At 43.6% G+C, this 15,549-nt stretch overlaps 1 protein-coding gene across 9 annotated transcripts in view; it reads left to right on the forward strand.

The window, feature by feature from the left end:
- Positions 1–15,549, forward strand: part of chd9 (chromodomain helicase DNA binding protein 9) — a 287,584-nt gene that overhangs the window by 255,811 nt on the left and 16,224 nt on the right. For 8 of the 9 annotated variants that reach the window (XM_068049443.1, XM_068049447.1, XM_068049445.1 and 5 more), the window contains 2 exons: positions 3,230–3,427; positions 7,475–7,612. In XM_068049443.1, the coding sequence (XP_067905544.1) occupies positions 3,230–3,427; positions 7,475–7,612 (336 nt within the window). The remainder of the gene's footprint in view (positions 1–3,229; positions 3,428–7,474; positions 7,613–15,549) is intronic. The other variant, XM_068049450.1, reaches the window with a different exon arrangement.

The following is a 15,549-nucleotide window of genomic DNA, read 5'->3' on the forward strand; positions in this document are numbered from 1 at the left end:
ACTGAGGGTCTGTATCCAAAGAAAGCTGAGCACATTTCATTCCCTCTTGCCAGAGAGAAGCAGATAGAGAGCATGTGGCTTCACTAGGATAGCAGGTTTCCCATGGTGTAGTTGCCACTGATGCACACACATGACTTTGCAGGAGCCACGTGTAAATTGAGATGTATTGCAACCAGAAGGGATTCCACTCCCTCGTTGTCCAGTTAGTATTTGACCATGCTCAACACATCGTGCATGTCAATGTCCAGTATCCTGGCAGCAGTCCTGATGCCTTTTTTGTCCAGCAGTCCACTGTACTATCAGCATTTCAGATACCACAAAAAAAACCCAGAGGATGGCTACTGGATGATAAGGGCTATCCACTGTAAAGGCCTCCTCGGGTCTGCAAAAAAAAAAACCTGACCCAAGCCAGAGTCCTTCCATTTTTTCCTGCGCCCGGCCCGACCCGACCATCAGTTAAATTGCCTTCCATTTTTCACTTTGTTGCTGATCTGCACAGCTTAAAATAACTAACAAAACCACCTTTCTAGTCCAAAAATTAAATTAACAGTGGAGCCACTTACCTGTGATAGAGCATGTCCGATCCGACCCGAGCCCGAATGCTGGACCTGGAAGTGCGACCCGACCCGCGCCCGACACACGTCGTCGGTTCGAGTCGGGTAGCAGGCCTTTAATCCACTGACCTCATGGTTCCGGTGCAAAACCCACGCACAGGTGTGCAGCATGCACATAACGAAAGCTATACTGCCACACATAGTGTCAGTGAGCAGGCCGTTCAGTTGTTTAAGCAACATTTCTGCTGCCTGGACCACTATGGAGCAGCCTGCAGTACTCGCCAGAGCACATGCCAAGATTTGTCATGGTCTGCTGTATCCTGCAGTACTTCGTCATCATGAGGGCACAGCCCTTGCCACCAGGTATATGGTGAGCAACTAAGGAGGAGAAGCAAGAGAAGACAACAGACACATCCCCTTTCTGGCCAACTGTCCGTAACTGGCTCATGCATCTTAAATTTCACATTCGCCAGTATCTTAGCTTCCCTCTGTTACTGACCATTACACTGTCCTCTTGGCCACAATGCTGAAATAAAAGCCACCACAAAACAAACATTTCAAGCTAACTTTATATAAAAAAGAATCTAATGTTCCATACAAAAGTCAATTAAACACCCTTGTGTATTCCCTTAGTGCCTGTCTTAGTGCTTCGATGCAGTGCTAGCTCAGTGGCTGCAGCATGGCTGGTGGAAGGCTGCTAACTTTCAGTGAGGGAGACTGCAGATGGATCTTGTAGGATGCCCTCGAGCAGCCTTGACCCTAGAAGACCTGTCTTTAGATTGCACCATGTCAGCAGGGTGGCAGCAGTCTGGACTGGCTGGCCGACAGGCAACAGCTAGTGCACTGGCGGAGTGGCAGTGATGGGAGCACGAATGCTGTTGTCCTGTGCTCTGGCTGCAGATCATACGTGTCTCTCAACCAATGTTCCCTTTAAAATTTAGTTGCTGTGCGCAGCCCTTTTTTTAAAAAGTGTGTGGTCCCTTTAAATGTTTTTGTGCAGCTGCACACATGCGTTATTTATCACAGAACAAGGCCTGTGCAGTACCTTTTAAGGCTGCTGCGTGGCCACGCACCTCTGCTGGAACATTGCTGACCACGTGCATATCCTGCCTTTATGCTATTCTCTAAATTAGGCGCAGCATCAGTATCAGAGCCGGAGGCTGCCAGTGTGAGACCAAGTGATGCTATTTCTTCAAAACTCTCTTTCTGCTCTTCCACTTGCTTCTCTTCCATCACTGCCTGGCTAGGTTTCGGTTCTTGGTATCTGAAAAGAGAATCACATAGTAATAAGGTTATGGGGGCTGGTGATGGAGCAAGAGGTGCATACTTAGACTATCAGCAGTTTGTAAATCAGAAGAGATTGTGGACTGAGGGGGTAGTCGGATGTGAGGAGGAGGATTAGGTATGAGCATATCGTCGTCTTCAGAGGTTTCAGTCCCACTGCTGGCCATGGTCTTAGTCATGGCCGCTCCAGTGATGATGATCACCGTCTCCTTCATGGGTGTAAGGACATGCAGATGCGCCAGTCCCTTGCCAGTTAGCTCCAGCTGCCTCTGTGCGTTAGCTTCTCCTGCAAGAGAGAGGGAAGTGTCGGTGAAAGTGGTGCATTGTGTTTGTGTGATGAGTGTCATGGTTGAATAGCTGGCTGTATGCAAGGTATGAGATGTGGATGTCGGCTTGTAGCAACACGAAGTGTGTGAGGGTCAGGTGAGGCATTTGAGCGTTATGTTTGAGTCATTGATTATTGGTTGTATAGGGGGTGTGGTGATTTGAGCAGAGTGTTGGCTAGTGGTGCAGTTGGTGGGATATGGCATTTGAAGATGCATTCGCAGACCTTGACCACTTGTGTAAGGCCATTGAATTTCTTGTGGGATTGCATCCAGATCCTCGGGGCTGGACTCTGCACTGCCACAGCCATCTCCTACCACTGCCTTCTGAGAGTTTGTATGAAGGACCTCTCGGCCCCCTGCAGATAGATGATAACTCTCATCTTCTGCACCTCGACAAGTGCAGGGCTCAAGTGCTCTTTGCCATGTTGTGCCACCATTCAGTGTTCTTTTAACTGACATTCTCCTCTGCAACCAATTCCAGCCCCTGCTCCAGCCAGAACGCACCTTGCCTTTTAAGAAGTGCAGGCTAGCTTTAAGTGGCGCTAGCTTCTCAATTTTGCGTTCTTTGCTCAGGCAGGCAGCCACTCGGTGTTCTTAGCGTTGGCTGCACGCACACATTTAAATGAGAACGCAGCACAAAGTTTGCATGTTGCCTGCATCGGAAGCAATGGACATGAGTCAATTGCGCGTCATGATCCCCACAGTTGTTTTCAGGCCTTGTTTTCAAAAGAGCATGTGCGCTCGTTATTCTTCCTATCAAAATGTACGACCTCTCATTTATCAATATTGAAATTCTTTCATCAATTACATGCACATTCTGCAACCTTATTAATGTCTTCCTGTATTTTGACACAGTCCTCTGAATTAACCCCCGCCCCGCAGTTTGATGTAACCTGCAAATTTTGAAATTGTACTCCTGGAATATTCAGTACCAAGAAGCTCCATGAACAAACTTTACAGCAAAGTTCAATCTGTTAAGTGCGCTAGCAGTAATTTTATTGTAAATGATGCCGTGGAAAATATTGGAAATGTCTGCAGACTTATTACAGCTGTTTCTATCTACAGGCTAACGTTGAGTTAACCAACACACAGACAGCATTCAGTGTATCTCAAGGACAACTTGATGTTGAAAGTCATGTTTCAGTTTTTAATGTGAAAGATGGCACAAGACTCACAGGGGATGATGCTCCAAAAAGAAAGGATTTAGAAGAGTGGCTTAAGGATCACCCAGGCTATGTGGCGGATGTGTCATCCCATGTTCCAGTAAGCATTTGTGTACACACCACTGTAAAATCAACCTATAAATTAGCCTGTCCTTTTATTTGATAGAATGGTCAAAGCATTCTCTCTACCTTTGACCAAATGGTAATTTCACCCTAATTAAAATCATCAGTAAGCTTACTTTACCGGTGAGTTTGAGATTAGCTAGGATTTCCTACCACTTCTCAGCAGGCTGTCAACAAGACACCATCTTCTTTTCAATATAGCCAATTTTTCAACTTCTGTGCTTAGCATATGGAGGCACTAATTATTAAGGTTGTCAAGATTTTTATTGAGCATTGCCATCAGCAGCAATGGAAACGTCATTCCTAATTCCTGTCCTGTCACTTGTTTGGTTTTGAAGTTGTTAAAAGGTGGCAGACCTCGAGCAGTTGCAGTGCCATATTTTAACACCGAACTAGATCTTCTGAAGAAGGCAATATTCCTCTGTTTTGGTTTTCAGAGAGAGAGAATTGTTTGCAGTGCAGTTTCTGATGCACAAGCTAGGATCATAAAATGGTTAAAGCGCAGTGGAGGCTATTCGGCCCATCGTGTCCATGCCAGTTCTCTGCAACAGCAGTTCACCTGTCACACTCCCCTGCCTTTTCCCCATAGCCCTGCAATTTTTTTCTCTTCAGGTAATTATCCAATTCTGCTTTGAAAGCCACAATTTAATCTGCCTCCATCACACACTCAGGCAGTACATATTAACCTTTTACAAAAAAACTATATGTCCCATTAAATGTCAGAATAAGATATATTTTTATTTCTATGGAATAGAGACAGGACTGACCCAATCACTTACACAAAGAAAGATAAATTTTAGATATTCGTGCACTTGCAGCAATATTCCTCCAGCTCCATCTTTAGGTTCTTTTTAACAGAACTGACCTCAAACTGGCTGAAGGTTCATATTATGAAAGACTTACTTTTCCTGTGGGAGAAGATATTTTAAAAGAAAATCTAATTGGAATTATTTTAATATACCAAGTGTCTCCTGACAACGGAGAGCAATCGCCAACGTCATCACTGCGGCCGAACATTTGCCAGCTTGGCAGTATGAATCCGCGCGTGTGCGCGGCAACGTCACGACATAATGAAGTCTGAGTGTTGCCTCACCGCTCAATGGCCACAACCACCGCCTCCATCCACCTCAACAGTACCCCGCTCCCTCCCGCGATCACCATTTCTCTTCCCTGCTACCTCCTGCGATTGCCGCCTCAATACCCCCTTCTCTTCCCTGCTCCCATCAGCTCGCCCCTCTCTCCTGCGCTGCTTCTCCAGGAGGTGCGGCGGGAAGGAATGGTGAGCAGATGGACGCAGGAGAGAATGGCGGGATGGAGCGGCGAGCGACAAGAGGGAGCGGCGATCTGGGGAGTGAAGGGAAAACTGAATGCGGCAATTGAGGCGGCAGTCACTGGACGAAGCAAGGAAGTGAAGCAGCGATCGTGGCCATTTTTTTAAAATCAAGTTAAGCTGTGCCAATTTTATTACTGACAGCTGCCTGAGACATCACAGGCAATGACGTTTCAGTCAATCAGACTGCATTTGTGCATGTGCCAGTACTGCGCCACCTAGTGGTTGCATTGTCAGCAAAAGCAGCCTTTAATATAAATGAAAATGCATATTTGACGTCCTGGAATCATACAACAGCAAGACAAATTCATAAATTTTTAATGTAGTGTAGAGACTAGAGATCAAATAGATTCTCAAAACTCAATCTTTAAATACAGTTTCCACAATTATCTGTTCTGCAAAAGGTGAAGTTGTTTTCTTACTGAACTTTCACACAAATTTCAGTAATCACAGCCCGTTTCCTGCTTTGCCAGTTGTGTTTTGCAGTGATATTTTAGTAGCTTTTTATTTTCTAATTTTTGAAAATTTTCCATACACAGCAATTAATACAGCATGCAAAGAAACAAAAACCTAAGCAAAACTATAACAAAAGAAAAAGAGGCCAATATTACACTATATATAGCAGAATAGCAATATTTATAACAAAGAACTTAAAGCATAATTTAACTTAATCCTGCTGCAGGTGTTTTACTGATGCAAATGACATTCAGGCTGAAAGATCACACATGCCAAGAAACAAAGTAGTGTAATGAGTCAAGAAAAGCCCTATTCAGGCCCAGTATTGACTGGAATGGTTGGGAGGACAGGAAATCATGGAATTTGCACTAGTGAAGGTCTTGGCCTTGATTTTCAGCAGTTCACTGAGCATATTTGGAACAGATAAATAGCCATCAAACCAACAGGTAGATATTGAAGGAAATATCCGAACACTAATACAGGGAGGAGGAAGGGCAGATTCAGCCAAGGGTGTGCTTGAGGGCCGGAGTCGCCATTCCTGTGCAGAGAAATTAAGAGCTCCCAAGCATCAAGTCCAGCCATGGAGCAGATCGAAGAGATCACTGAACACCAGGACTGCTGATTGCAGTAATTTTTTTTTTTAAAGTACACAAAGCTAAATTTAGGTTGAACTATATGAAATTCGAGTCAATTAAATCACTTCGATTATTGCTTCTTCCAAGAGGTGGAGGTGGCATCAACATTGTCTACAGGAAATATGAACAGCCAAGATGCAATTTAGTAGTTTGAGTTGTATAGCAATTCTTGTCTACAATCTAGGAATTGCCTCCCATTCCTCATCTGAAATTGTACAATTTAGATTAGCTCCCCACATATCTCTGCTAATTTAAGCTCACCCTGTGTAAAGAAATCAATGTAGAATAAAGCCATGAAGTCAACCTGCATCAATCAGAATAGTTGCAACCTTTACACTTGCCTGGAAACCTAAGATTTGGTTATCCGGCTTAAAAAAAATAAAGACTTTAAGCATTTGTATAGCACTTTTCACGACCAGCAGTCTTCTCAAAGCACTTCATAGCCTATGAAGTACTTTTGAATTGTAGTTACTGTTGTAATGTTGAAAACGAGGCAGCTAATTTGCACACAGCACCCACCAACAGCAATGTGATAATGACCAGATAATCTGTTTTTGGGATGTTGCTTGAGGGATGAATATTGGCCAGGACACCAGGGATACCCCTGCTCTTAGAAATGATGCCATGGGATCTTTTACATCCACCCGAACAAGCAGATGGGGCCTCTGTTTAATATCTCATCCGAAAGACAGTACCTCCAACAGTGCGGCATTCCCTCAGTACTGCACTGGAGTGTCAACCTTGATTTTTCTGCTCAAGCCGTAGAGTGGGTCTTGAATCCAGAAGCTTGTCACTCAGAGGCGAGAGTGCTACCAGTTGAGCCATGGCTGGCACTTAGAAAATAAATGACTATTTCTTTTTTTTTAAATGTTGCCACCTTTGAGAATACTGACCTTCTAGAAAAGCAACGCATTACCCTCCAAAAAGTGGGAGAACAGTGAAAGACCGAAATCATGCCATTTATAGAACTGCCCTGTTGCTGAGGGAAGAATTTCTAGGTTGGCCCATTGAGGGATGCAAGTGGATAGAATTGGTGGCATATAATCTCATCAGAATCACATGACAGCACTAAAGCAAGATGAGAATTAATCACGGTGCTTCCCCTTACAAAAAAAAAAGGACAAAAGTAAAGGTAGCTGTAGGTGATGAGACTACCTGTTCCATTTACACTAATGCTTGGCAATTGTAGAGTGCCTGTGCAGAACTGAGCACAGCTGTGCAGCCCAGAAATAATGCAATTGGGAAGGCTTAGCCCACCCTGCTGAATTGGATGTTGAAACAGCAATTGTTGAAAACTTTTGAGCAGTTATTTAGTGTAGCTGAAAGCATTTCTACTTTTTAATTCTGTTTTCTAATGCAGTTATGCAGAATATTTCTGCTTGGAGGTTTTGCATTAAATTGATTTGGTTCTATATTGTAAAATGGGGGAAGTGGGGTTGTCATATTTTAGCTACCATAATAGGCTTGTTTATGATTATTGTAGACTCATGCATTATTTCTAAGCCTTTATTGCAGTGTTTATTTCAGATGTTTGTATCGTGACTGGTATGTTGTTTCCAGTAGTATTTTTAGAATTTTAAAACTTTTGCTGTTTTTATTTCAGAAAATTGTTAAACCTGAGATTTTGGTTGATCGGCCAAAGCAAAAAAGACATCGGTGCAGAAATCCTAACAAAATAGATGTCAAAAGTCTGACTGGAGAAGAACGTGTGCCTGTTATAAATAGAAGAAATGCCAAAAAGGTGACTTTTTTGTATTATAAATGGCAAAACAGTTTTTTGAAGGTATAAGTACAAGACATTTCCTTGGTAAATAAATCTCAGTCTATATATCATTGGCAGCATTCGAGTTAAAAACTTTTCCTCCTTTCCCTCCACAACTGCCCCTTCCCCCCTGCCCCCCAACACTTGATATGCTAGTGGTACTGATTGAAAGCGTTAGAATAACTTGGAAACAATGGGCCAGAATTTGCTGTCAAATAACAGTGAAGCTTATGGTGAACACAGTTATTTAGACACAAATGCTACAGCAAATTCAGGTGAGCGACAGATATACGGTTAAACACAAAAATCTAAAGGTTGCTGTTCAAGATGCGCCAATCTGACATTAACTTTGTGGAACAATCATCCTGCTGTCTGCCTCGCTATGGAACCAGGTGAAGTTGCTGTATTTGCACAGTAGGTAAGAACTGAACTCGCCAAAGAAAGTTAAGCCTTGTCAGTTCAGGCTGAGTACCCTTTTAACGTTATCATAAGTGTTAATTACTGACAGTCAATCTCTCTGGCTCTGAAGATTCCCTATTACTAATGTGGACTCTCATTCCTTTAGGTTTTAACTGTTGGCGATTGTAAAAATACATTAAATACATTTTTTTTTACTTTCAGTCATTTTCTCTCAATCCAATCTTTCTTTCCTTCTCTCGCTACCTGATTTGACATTGAATTCACCCACTCTAATTTACACTTCCCTGTCTGCCCTTGCACTGTTAATTTCACAAGCATTCAATCTGATTGGTTAAGGAGATACACGGTTACCTAGTTCGCTCAGGTCCTAGATGCATGGATTCCCGCAGGTCGCACTTTCAGCAACTTGCTGAGCAAAACATTTAACAGCCTTAAAGTGTAAGGGCAAGTCTAACTAACAGCAAATGCCTTTAGATGCCCTGCTACAGCAAATTATGGCCTAAAGAATACAACTGAAGCGATGAAAACTGCAACATAGAATGTGACTTAAGTTTTAAACAGCATCGTACTGGTGCAAATTCTAGCCATCTCCCAAATGTTTTGTTTCCTGTGAAGCTTATTGTAAGAATCCACAAAATACACAATTACTGACACACAATTTGGCTCTCAGCCTCGACATGAAAAATGTACGGATTTTTTTCCTGCCCAATAACTTTGATAGACAAACCAATAAAACAGTCAACTACGGGCTGGATTTTAAGGAGCCCTCGATCTCTGGATCTGTGGCGGGGGGGTGGTAGGGTGGGCCTGAAGGCGGCCCCAGATGAGGCCCGCCACGGACCTCGGTGCTGGCCCAGCCCGATATTACTGACATCGGCGAGGCTTCGTGGCGGCCCCCCACCCCCACCACTCGGCGATAGGACCATAATTTGAATATTTAAATCAATTAAAATAATTAATTTAAATAAACTTGCATCGCCTCCTGATGTCCCATTGCGATCTTCAGCCCGGCAGACAGCACTCCCTCGCCTTCGGATCCCCGAAGGTGGGAAGGGTTGAAGTTTAAAATTTGTGCTGTTTGGGGGGAAGGTCTGTTAGTAAAGGTAAGTGTTTTGGGGGGGGGAAAGGGCAAATAATGAATTTAATTGTTATGGGGTGGGAGAGGAGAAAAAGAGATGTATTTATTTATTTTCATTTAATCCTTCTTTAAATATTTAAATACGCCAGTAGGGCTAACAGCCCCTTAAAAATGACGTCAGCGCCCACATAGGCAGCTGAATCCATTGCTGGAGACGGACAGCCCACCCACTCCAAGTGGTGGGGAGGGGCGAGCTGGGTCGGGCTGCCATTTTGTCGCCGCAGTGGGCTTATAAAATTCAGCCCTGTTTGTGTAAAGCACTAATACCATTAAGATGATTAGACCTGGTCATGTGACTAACATACCTTGTACTGTCATTACTATTTAGTGCAATTAATGGTGTCTGGAAATGAGCAGTCTAAAATTAAAATTAATACTCTGTGCATATACCAATTCACAGGGAAAATGAAATAATCCGACAAGCATGAACTTTTCAATCTTCTCGATCTTTTTGGCACTAACCCTGACTTACTGTAAATTTCTGCTACCAAATCTGCTTGCCTGATTATTAATCATGATCACTGCTTTCAGGAAAACATTTAAAAAATATTTATCCATCAAGTCATATAGCAAAGAATGTAGTTGGTGCTCAAAGAAACTGATGCTGGTTGTCAATGAAAGCTCAGACGATATAAGAGGAATTAAATTGGGATGTGAATGGAAAAGAGCAAATCTGCCATTTGCTACTACATGCTTCACAATGCAGGTTCCACCAAAGATGGCCAACTCTGTATATGAACTCCTTTATGTAAGGAGTAGAGCTGCAGGCAAGCAGTTTGGCAAGCTGTAGAAAAACACAGATCTTGCTCCTGATCTCCACACTGAACTGAAGGACAGTGGCATACTCTATGTGAATAGCCCACCTTCTATAAAATTGGATGAAGATGCCTAAATTGTATGTCTGTATAACATTATGAAGCAGCCCTGTAAGAGGAATTGGCATTTATTTCAAGAACATGGTGCTGCTGCATCTACACCTTAACATTCCATTATCAATCCACAAGATCTGCACTGAAGGGGTAATTTTGCAAGTACCCATTGGTAATTGTGAATATTTCCTGATATCATATCAGAAAACTTCTGTTGTGCTGTCTGCAATTCAGCAATAAGTGCTGATGTTTTGACTGTGGAAAATCTGTGATTTGCGGCACAGTGGCGCAGTGGTTAGCACCGCAGCCTCACAGCTCCAGGAACCCGAGTTCAATTCTGGGTACTGCCTGTGCGGAGTTTGCAAGTTCTCCCTGTGACCGTGTGGGTTTTCGCCGGGTGCTCCGGTTTCCTTCCACCACCAAAGACTTGCAGGTGATGGGTAAATTGGCCATTGTAAATTGCCCCTAGTGTAGGTAGGTGGTAGGGAATATGGGATTTCTGTAGGGGTTGTATAAATGGGTGGTTCTTGGTCGGCACAGACTCGGTGGGCCAAAGGGCCTGTTTCAGTGCTGTATCTCTAAATAAATAAAAATAAATATTTGATTACAATTAACTTATTGGGGTTACAATTTGAGACATCTGGCCTAGTAGTTATCCACAGCTTGATTCTGTTGCTTTACCATCCAATTAAAAAGAAAACAAAAGTATTGGAGTGCTGATGAAGGAACAGAGTGGAACCCAGCATTTCCTTTCTTGAAGGAACCCTGCATATGTATTGGAATCGGACGAACTTTCAGTTCATTGTTCAGTATTTATATCTTCTGCTTAATGGATGTAGGAACAGGAGTAGGCCATTCAGCCCCTCTAATCCATTCAACTGTTCATTTAGATCATGGCTTTATCTTAACTTTATCCACCTCCCTAAGTTCCATATCCTTTTATACCCTTGTCTAGCAAAAGACATCTAAATGTCTTTGGACCTCCCACTGTTCTTAGCTCTTCACTTTGATCTATCCTTTCTTGGTCCAAAATGAATAAACTCACACTTACCTGCTTTGAAATTAATTTTCCACATTTCTGCACACTCATTTATTTTATCAATGTCTCTGTAATTTTATGCTCCCATCAACACTACTTATGCCACCAATCTTTGTGTCATTGGCAAACTTGGATATGCGGCTCTCTATTGTGATTATCCAAGCCACCAGTAAATATAGTGAATTGTTTGAGGCCACAACACACTTTGTTCCAATTTGTGTATGTGCCCATGTGGCCAGCAGGTTATAACTAGTGGGGTATTGCAAGGATCAGTGATTAGGCCTCAGCTATTTGCGGTCTATATCAATAACTTAAATGTGGGTTTGGGGGGGAGGAGGGGGGTGGTGGTGGCGGGTGTGGAATCGAGTACAATGTATCTAATTTTGCTAATGATACAAAGTTAGGTGGGAAAGTAAGCTATGAGGAGGTTGCAAAGGGATATTGACAGATTAACTGGGCAAGAATGTGACAGATGGAATATAATGTGGAGAAATGTGAAGTTATTTACTTTGGTAGGGAAAAATAGATTTTTTTGTAAACTAGAGAACTAGGAAAATATTGGTGTTGAGAGGGACCTGGGTGTCATTGTACATGTATCACAAAATTAACATTAAGATACAGCAAGCAATTAGGAAAGCAAATGGTATGTTAGCCTTTATTACAAAGGGATTGGAGTTTGAGTTTCCCATGTTAGCTGACATTGTTAATGGTTCTCTCTGCTCAGGTTCTGTCCCTGTGTCGTTCAAATCTGCTGCCATCTTCCCTCTCAAAAAACCAACCCTTGACCCCTCCATCTTTGCAAACTACCACCCATCTCCAAACCTCCTTTTCCTTTCAAGTCCTTGAATGTGCTGTCGCCTCCCATATTCGTGTCCATCTTTCCTGGAACTCCCATGTTTGAATCCCTCTAATCAGGTTTCCGCCCCTGCCACAGTACCAAAACAGTTCTTCTCCTTGTCACAAATGACATCCTATGTGACTGTGACAAAGGTAAACTATCCCCCCCTTGTCCTTCTCAACCTGTCTGACCACACCAACCGCCTCCACGCCTCTCCATCATTGTCCAGCTGGGTGGGACTGTACTCGCCTGGTTCCATTCTTAACTAGCTGATCGTAATCAGAGAATCACCATCAATGGCCTCTCTTCCCATTGCCGCACAGTTACCTCTGGTGTCGCGTCTGATCACTCCTTGGACCCCTCCTATCTCTCATCTCCATGCTACCCCTTGGCGACATCATCCAAAAGCATCAGTTTCCACATGTACGCTCATGACACCCAGCTCTACCTCACCACCACCACCTTTCTTGACCCTTGCACTGTCTCTAAATTATCAGACTGCTTTTTAGATATCCAGTACTGAGGAGCAGAAATTTCCTCCAGTTAAATATTTGGAAGACTGAAGCCATTGCCTTTGGCCCCCACCCCAAACTCTGCTCCCTCGCCACCCCTTCCATTACTCTCTCTGGCAACTTTCAGAGGCTGAACCAGACTTGACCCTGTGATGAGCTTTCAACCGCGTGTTTGCGCCGTCACTAAGACCACCTTTTACCACATCACCTGTCTCGTCCTTACCTCAGATCTTCTGCTGAAACTCTCATCCATGCCTTTGTTACCTCCAGACCTAACTATTCTAATGCACTCATGGCTGGCCTCCCATATTCTACCCTCTGTAAACTTGAGGTCATCCAAAACCCTGTTGCCTGTGTCCTAACTTGCACCAAATGCTGTTCACCCATCACCCGTGTGCTTGCTGACCTATATTGGCTCCCAATTAAACAATGCCTCGATTTTTAAAATTCCCATCCTTGTTTTCAGTAGGAAGTATGGCACAGTAACAGGCCGTTCGGCCAAACCAGTTAATGCCAGCGTTTATGCTTCACTTAAGCCCCCTCCCATCTTTCCTCATCAAAATCTACCACCAAAACCCTCTACTCCCTTTTCCCTCATATGCTTGTCTAGCTTTCCCTTAAATGCATGTATGCTATTTGCTTCAACCACTCCCTGTGGTAGTGAGTTCCACATTCTCACCATTCTTTGGGTAAAGAAATTTCTTCTGAATTCCCTATTGGATTTCATGATGACTATCTTATATTGATAGCCTGCAGTATCCACTCTAACAAGACCTTTCATAATGTTAAAGACTTCTATTAGGTTACCCCTCAGCCATTCTTAAAGAGAAGAGAGATCCAGCCTATCAATCGTTTCCTGATAAGTATACCCATGCATTTCTGGCATCATCCTTGTAAATCTTCTCTGTACCCTCTCCAGTGCCTCTATATCCTTTCCATAATATGGCGACCAGAACTGCACGCAGTACTCCAACTGTGGTCTAGCTAAGGTTTGATACAGATTTAGCATAACCTCCCTAATTTTCAATTCTATCCCTCTTGAAGTAAAGCCTACTGCTTGGTTTCCTTTTTTTATGGACTTGCTAACCTGTGGCACAACTTTTAGTGATTGGTGTATTTGTACTCCGAGATCCATTTGTTGTTGCTGCAATTACATGGGGCTTTGGCGAGACCACACCTGGAATACTGTGTGCAATTTTGATCTCCTTACCTAAAGAAGGACATGCTTTAGAGCAAGTGCAACAAAGGTTCAGTAGACTCATTCCTGGGAATGACAGGATTGTCCTATGCGGACAGATTGAGTAGACCAGGCCAATATTCCCTAGAGGTCAGAAGAATGAGAGGTGATCTCATTAAAACTTATAAAATTCTTGAGAGACTTGACAGGGTAAATGCTGGAAGGATGTTTCCTGTCATGAACTGGGGTTCACAATTTCTGATTAAGGGGTTGGCATTTAGGACTGAGGTAAGGAGAAATTTCTTCACTTAAAGGGTTTTGAATCTTCGGAATCCTCTACCTCGAGACAGTGGATGCTCAGTCATTGAGTATATTGAAGGCAGAGATCAATAGATTTTTGCATGCTAAAGGAATCAAGGGATATGGAGGTAGTGCAGGAAGGTGAAGTTGAGGTAGAAAATCAGCCATGATTTTATTGAATGGCAGAGTAGACTCAAAGGGCTGAATGGTCTACACCTTCTATTTCTTACATTCTTGTATTATCCCTATTCCCTGTGTTCCATCGCCTCACCAATCTCCTAACCAGGCCGATAATTTACCTTCAATTCCATGAGCATGAATAGGCATTCAAAGGTGCTGCAACAGAACAGTAAAGCACATTTCCACTTCCTCTAAGGACTGTAATTCCTTCTCCACCACCTGCCAGATGTGTTCTGATAATGCTGTCTTCCACACCAGTACTTCTGATATGTCTTGCTTTCTCCTCAACCAAGGATTCCCCTTCACCGTGATCAACAGTGTCCATCTGATTTCCCACACATCTCCTGTCACACCTTCCCTTGCTTCCCAGAACCACGATAAGGTTCCCCTTGTTCTCACCTTCCACTCCGCCTGTCTCCACATTCAGTTGATCATCCCCTGCGATTTCCACCACCTCTAGTGCAGTGCCACCATCAAACACATCTTTTCACTTCTATTCCCTTTCAGTAGTCCAAAGGGTCTGTTCCCTCTGCGACATCTTGGCCCATGAGCCCCAACACCTGTTCCCTTTCTCGTGGCACCTTTCCTTGCAAGTGCAGGAGATACAACACCTGCCGTTTTACCTCCTCGCTTCTCACAGTCCAGGGCCCCAAACACTCCTTCCAGGTACAGCAGCAATTTACTTGTACTTACCTCTCTTTAGTATACTGCATTCGCTGCTCACCATATGGTCTCCTCTACAGTGGGGAAACCAAACAGGTTGGGAGATCACTTTGCTGAACATCTCCCTTCAGTCTGCAAGTGTGAACCCAATCTTCTGGTTGCCTTAGGTCTCCGCTTCACTCTGATTCCTCTGTCGTCTGCCTCCTACACTGTTCCAGTGAAGCTCAATGGATGCTCGAGAAACAGCACGTCATCTTTTGACTTGGGTGCTTTACAACTTTCCAGACTCAACATCAAGTTCAACAATTTCTGTTCATACCCACTGCTTCTGCTTTTTTGGACAGCAGGTGCTCCCAATGATTCTGCCATTTAGAGTGCCTCTAGACCCATCTTTTGTTTCTTTATCCCCTTTCTCATCAACTTCCTTCATCCCTTTTCATCATTTAATCACTCCTGCCTTCCATCCTAACACATAAAGGCCTCCTCAGGTCACAAAAAAAACCCCGACCGGAACCACATCGGACCCGAGCCTGACCCAGCCTGAGTCCCTCCATTTTTTCCCCTGAGCCCGACCCGACCATCAGAATGTTCCCTTTACTTGCCTACTGACTCCCAATCTGCAGGAAGCTGCAGCATGAGCGCGATGACGTCATAGAGACGCTCACTGCGCAGACTCAGAGTTTCCTTCTTTGACGTCCCGGACTCCCAGCTCAGGTAGGTTTTTTACTTTTAACACTTCTTGCTGTGTGTGTCCAACCCGAGCCCGAAAGCTGGACCCGG

This window comes from Heterodontus francisci, chromosome 17 (genome assembly GCF_036365525.1).
Source record: "Heterodontus francisci isolate sHetFra1 chromosome 17, sHetFra1.hap1, whole genome shotgun sequence".
Classification (NCBI taxonomy): domain Eukaryota; kingdom Metazoa; phylum Chordata; class Chondrichthyes; order Heterodontiformes; family Heterodontidae; genus Heterodontus; species Heterodontus francisci.